Genomic DNA, 6,000 nt, shown 5'->3' with positions numbered 1-6,000 from the left:
CTGCCGTCGAGGGGGGAGCCAGCCAGTTTGGGGGGAAATCCCGAGGATTCCGGTTGTGCGGGTTGTGCGGGCGCTCGGGGAGAATCCGGCGGGCGCTGGGCAATGGTGGGAAGAGGGGAGAAAACCCGAAGGCAGGGATAACGCTGGCCGAGCCTCCTGCCCTGGTGGGAAACCCTTCCTCGACGTGAGGCGAAGGGCTGCCGAAGGGCTGGGGTGTCACTTGGGTGCCTTGACCTCAAGCCCGGCAGGCAGTGGGCAGATGAAGCCAAGGTGGGGATGGTGTGAATCCGAGTCGTTTGCAGAGAAAGCTGCAGCCTCTTGTCTCTCTCTTGAACAAGGGGCTGGCTCTTCTCCTCCCAGCTCACTACTTAGATGTAGGAAGAGAGAAATTTGCCATGACAGTCCTGACTGCCTCTGAGTTTCTTCCTGGCTGTATCCGCCTTGAAGGCTCTTTTGCGCTTCATCCAGCGGGAGTAAGCCCCTTGTCTAGGGCACAACTTGGTGGTGAAGTCTTTCAACAGGGAAGTGTATTTGTTAACTTATTTTCCTATTCCTGGGAAAGTGCTTGAATCACCAGTTCAGTAGCGCAGGAGCTGGAACATCCCTGGCCACCTTTTTTCACCCTCCTCAGGTCTTCCAGAGAGCACAGGGGAGTGTCTCCTCCCAGGAGATGATTCCCAGCAGCGGATCCCGAGCTGGAGGAGGTCTGTGCACAGCCCTGCCTCCAGCACCCGGCAATCAGAGGGATTTTAGCCAGACTCCTGTTTTCATTGATTCCTGTTGAAGAAGATCTTGGCTGAGCACAGAGGCTTTCAGGGATCTGTTTCCTTCTTCTGTAGGGCGGGATCAGCACCTTCTTCTGGATCCCGTGTGGGTCAGGTGGTTGAAATCCAGATGTTGCTGGGCCTGGTTGTAGATCATGTCTGTGGATCTGGTTCTTCAGCAGGCACTACATGCCACTTAGTTTTCTTTGCATAGGTAGAAAGAAATTCTAGATCTCTGAAATATGTTTCTGTGCATCTACGGATGCACAGAATTAAATAAATTTTGGTGTTGCTCTTTTTTCTTCTTTTAAAGCATGCTGAAGATGGTACTCGGCCACAGCTGAGTGGCTGGTTTTCTGGCTGGTTTTGTCCCTTCATCTCTTGATTTGAACATGGGTTGCAGAAACATGGCAACAGTTCAGGTCCCCAATCCTATGTACCCATCTTCCAGCACATCTGAACCCACAGGCGACTGAGTCTGTGGCTGTTTTTTTGCTTCGGGAGACCTTGTGGTAGGATGTGGGGGAGCTTTGAGCTTCAGCCCTTCTGGGTTCATTGCACTGAGACTCCTGGCCAAGGAGAATAACCCAACAAACTCCTGCACCTCCAGCCAGGGCTCTGGGTTCTCAGGAGCATGTCTGACCAACATGAAGCATTTCCAAGTATCGTGGAGGATGCAAGAAAACGTACGGAGAAACCGTTAGGGTGCGGTAGTAAGGGGAAGGTCACTAAATTCTGTTTTTTAAAATGAGCAAAAGGCTCTTGTAAGCCGAAGGTTAGGCAGGAAGTCGTAGCGTTTGGCACTGGTTCAGCTCCTGGGTCTTAGTGAGCAAAGAGCTTAAAGCTCTGGCTTGGCTCAGCTGGGGCTTCCTGCAGCAGAAATTCCCTCTGAAGACTAGTACAGCTGCTCACACGTGAGAAATGCTGCTCGGGCGGCGAATCCCCGCTAACACGATTGACTCTAGCATGGCGCAATACGTGCGGGTGTTGCTGGCGGGAGGTGGGACCTGCAAAGGGCGGCAGACGGAGCTGCAGCAGATCCCACGGGCTGTGGACGGAAGGCAGTGGAAACCAGCATGTAACTGCTCAAAGCGATCCCCGTTAGAGCTTGTGTCCTCCCGTATTGGGGTGACCTCAAAAGTGGCTTTATCGCTTTTGTTTTTATAGTATTGCTGCAGGAATTTACATTAAAAAAAAAGACTTCAAACAGCTTGAAGAGCGCTTTTTCATATTTTTCAGGTTTACAGTTTTTCCTGTAATGGGATATGCCATACTCTGAGGGATTTCTCTCTTGGTGCACCTTTAGGGGCTCGCTCCCACCCTCCGTGGGAGTGGTGTAAATCAGCTCTGATCATAGAACAGCCCCAGCTGACTCCTGGGCTGCAGTTTACTTAAACTTCACAAATCGTGACAGCAGTAGTCACTTTCCATTGCATTTAGTTTATCTGGAAAGATGCAATCCTTCCCCACCACTATTAATGTTTCCAGGAAATATGTGAAATTCAGCGATTTTTTTGGAGGGCTTTCTCTGAGTTACACAGCATTGTGCCTGACTGGTTTTTAATAATTGTCTATTGAAATAAAACATCTGCCTTTGGAAGATGGTAACGAAATCCGTAAGCTTAGTTTAGGCTTGGAATTAATACTTGACAAGGTTAATCTCTAACTGTTAGGCAGGTTGCTGCTGAACGTGCAGGCAGGTTCTTGGGTGGATTCTCTCCAAGTTTCTTCAGGGTGAGTTCTCTCCCTGAGTCCACTTGAGCATCTCACGTAGTTGTTCAGGTTTCCTCTACCTCAGGTTGTTGCAGGGAGAGATGTACCTTCAGCAGCTATTTTTATATCTTTACATTTTAGGAGGTGTAAGCTTGAGCCATGCTCATCTTTCCCAGATGTCTGGCAATGTGTAGGTGTCCGTACTCCGTGAGTAGATCCTAAAGTCAGATACAGTTAGCGGAGGTTCAGCTTTTCTGTTGCACCCTAGAATAAAAACATTTCATGGGAGCTTTAATTAGAAAATTCAAACAATACGGTGCTAAAAATGCAAGCTGGGGAAGGCAGTCTGTCCGATTGATGTGGTGAAGTGCTGCTCTGGGGGGCTGAGCGTGTTGTTGTCTGTGTGCTGCTGGGAGCAGGGGAGAGGCTTGGGCTGGTTGAAGCTTAGCCAGCGGAGCTAAGCTGAGCGGAACCAGCGAGCCCTCTCGTGGGGGTGCCATCTCCATGGCAGCTCTATCAATTAAATAGTATGTTTGTAGTAGTTGCATACTACAGGTATGGCAAAGGGCAGCTTTACCACTGTAAAGGACAACTTTGCAGTGGCGTAAATGAGCACGTGGCTAGTGTGGCTAGCTGGCTAGCAAGCCATGTCTCATTCCATGCCAGCTTGCTGTTACGCTTGGCCGAGCTGAGTTTACAGAGCACCGTGTGTATGAGCAGGCTGTGTTGAAACCTCTGTTCTCTTGCAGTGAATTGCTTGGATAGGCACGTTGAGGAGTCTCCGAACAGAGTGGCTTTGATTTGGGAGAGAGATGAGCCAGGCACAGCGGTGGATGTCACGTACAGGTATGGGACCTTCTCGTGGTGCTTTACAAAGCCTGGTGATGCGGTGGGGCGGGGAATGGGACCTCTGGGAAACGCTGCTTTCTTCTGCGGTACATCAGACGTGCCGCCGCAGTGCTGCGGCTAGGCTGTGGTGTTGTGGTGAGAGAGTCATCTGGAGTCCTGGCTGGAGGGGATTTGAAGCTCCTTGTGTTCCTCTTCTCCATCCTCAGTGCAGTTTAGAGCAACCTTGAGGCTGCGTTGAGTGATGCTGGCTTGGATGCTGCTATGGATTGTAGGGTTTGTTAGAATACGTCAGTTTTCAAGCATATTTCTCTTCTCCCTGCTGCGTGCCCTCGTTTAGGAGACAAGCCCACCTGCAAAAATGCCTTTTACATCGTCCATCTCCTTAGTGAGAGTTAGAGGTTTCCCAGACTAATACGTTCCTCAGCGCATGTTTTAGGGAGCCAGATCTGATGGATTGCAGGGAGCCACGTGTTTGATCATAGAATCATAGAATCCCAGAATGGTTTGGGTTGGAAAGGACCTTAAAGATCATTGAGTTCCACCCCCTGCCATGGGCAGGGACACGTCCCACTAGCCCAGGTTGCTCAAAGCCTCATCCAGCCTGGCCTTGAACCCCTCCAGGGATGGGGCATCCACAGCTGCTCTGGGCAACCTGGGCCACCACCTCACCCCCCACACAGGAAAACATTTCTTCCTAATATCCAACCTAAATCTCCCCTCTCTTAGTTTAAACCCATTAATCTGCTGGGTCAGAAAGCAGAGGAGACTTAGAAAGTCCTGGCATCTGACTCTTTTTCAAAATGTTTTCTGTGGCTTGTTCATAGTTGGGATTCCTGGAGCTTCTTGAATCTAAGTAGGTTCTGGTGCTCTGGTTCAGCATTTATCACAGCTCCGTTGTTCACGGGAGTAAAGAGGCTGGTCGGCAGGGAGGAGTGGGTGTACAAATAGCTTTGAGAGATTAGCACTCCGCGCAGCAGAAATAAACATTGACCGATATAAAGCTGTGGAAGGAGCGGACTGGCTTTAATCTTGGTATTGTTATTTGACAGGTTGCGTAGATGTGTTATGATATAAAAGTATTGTAACCAATGGGGTGGCTTGGCTAAGCACTTTGAGTTTGGCTTTTGCCCTTCTAGTGGTAGAGAAGGGTAGAAAACTGAGTCCATCCTTGTGCAGCCTGACAAAGGCACAGTAGCTAGCAACCAGAACGAAGAACATCCAAGTGGAAGACAAACTGCTGCTTGTGTTTGAGAGCCACATCCCTGTTTCTGCCTGATACTCCGGCTGAGACGTGGCTACGTGCAAGTGACGCAGTTTCTCGAGAGACTTTGGTCCTACGGCTGCTAAAGCAGGTCACTTGTTTCTCTGCTTATCTCGTTAAGTCAGGAGCAGCTTTGTGGAAAACAGTGATATTCTGTGGGTGTGTGCGCAAGTTTTGCCTTTTCCATGATCTTTGGTCTGCATTTTTAAAGGTTTTAAATAGGTCGCTAAAGTTTTCCAAGGCGTCTTGGCACTGACCTCCCTCTGAGTCCAAGCTTAGCTGAAAATATTTTGCCGTAGCATCTTGGTTTATCTAGAAGGTTTGGGGTTTTTTTTAGAAAAAGAGGTGGTCCAGGAGCTGGTTGAGTGATTCTCCGAGAGCCTTCTGCAGCAGGGTGGTCCCTGGGTGCCAGCCCCCGTGCAGGACAGCTGCGGTGTGAAGGGGGAATGAGAGGGGTGCTGGGTATGGGGAGGACCCCAGCTCTGGGGTCTGTGGCAGGGGAGATGTGCCCCTTTCTGCCTATCTCCAGCCCGCCGGGATCGGCACGGCATGCTGAAACACACCCAATGCACTCCAGTTGGCTGAAGGGGGAACATTGCTGAGAGCAAATGCTGCCGTCCTGTATGCAAGCTCCCAGTTTATTACCCAAGGATTACATCATCTCAGTTTTGTTTTTACATTCTACTGAGCTTCAGGTTTTTGTCTGTTTTCTGCTACGTGCTGTTTTGAACCTGCTGCTTCTCGCGCTTGCAGTAGAGCAGTGCTGCCTCACTTGGCCACAATCATTCTCTAACCTGAAGCTCAGTTTACACTTTTGCTAACCACCAGTTCTTTATTCCCACACCTTTCCTCAGGGTCTGGATGTGCTGTTAATGGGACAGCAGCCCTGAAGTCGTGTGCTAGGGAAGTGAGACTTTAATTTGGCCACTGCCTCGTGGGCTGGCGTTGAGAAAGGTCCTGGAATCTCAGCTGGGAGGTGTCCAGGTCGTGTGTGCAGAGAAGCACAAGGTTTGTTGCATTATCTACTTTGCAAGGCTTGCTGCTGCGAGCTTCTTCTCCTTATAGGTGAGCCCAGGGTGGCACAAGGAGAGACGTGGCTGCTGGCGTGGGTGCTCTCCCTTCTCCTCTTGGGGAGCTGTCGGGGACAAGAAAGCAGCCGAGTGCTGGCTCCATTCCCATCGCAGCCTGCAGAGGAAGCAGGCGGCTGTGCAGGAAGAGCGCTGGAACAGGCGGCTTCTTCCCTGAGGAAGGGGAAAGCCTCAGTCAGCGGGGCTGCCTCCAGCATTGGCAAGAAAATCGTAGAATCATAGAATCGTGAAGGTTGGAAAAGACCTCAAGGATCATCAAGTCCAACCATCAACCCAACCCCACCCAACCCACTAACCCATGTCCCGAAGCACCACATCTCCACGT

At 50.5% G+C, this 6,000-nt stretch overlaps 1 protein-coding gene across 1 annotated transcript in view; it reads left to right on the top strand.

Annotated features, from left to right (window-relative positions):
- Positions 1 to 1,730: 1,730 nt before the first annotated feature.
- The window catches only part of ACSS1 (acyl-CoA synthetase short-chain family member 1), a 30,461-nt gene continuing 26,191 nt past the window's right edge, over positions 1,731 to 6,000 (top strand). The window contains exons 1-2 of the mRNA XM_010079492.1: positions 1,731 to 1,842; positions 3,221 to 3,323. Of these exons, the coding sequence (XP_010077794.1) occupies positions 1,731 to 1,842; positions 3,221 to 3,323 (215 nt within the window). The remainder of the gene's footprint in view (positions 1,843 to 3,220; positions 3,324 to 6,000) is intronic.

Source organism: Pterocles gutturalis, unplaced genomic scaffold (assembly GCF_000699245.1).
Source record: "Pterocles gutturalis isolate BGI_N339 unplaced genomic scaffold, ASM69924v1 scaffold8049, whole genome shotgun sequence".
Lineage (NCBI taxonomy): Eukaryota > Metazoa > Chordata > Aves > Pterocliformes > Pteroclidae > Pterocles > Pterocles gutturalis.
Note: the sequence above shows the minus strand (reverse complement) of the source record. Positions and strands in the feature narration are given on the sequence as shown.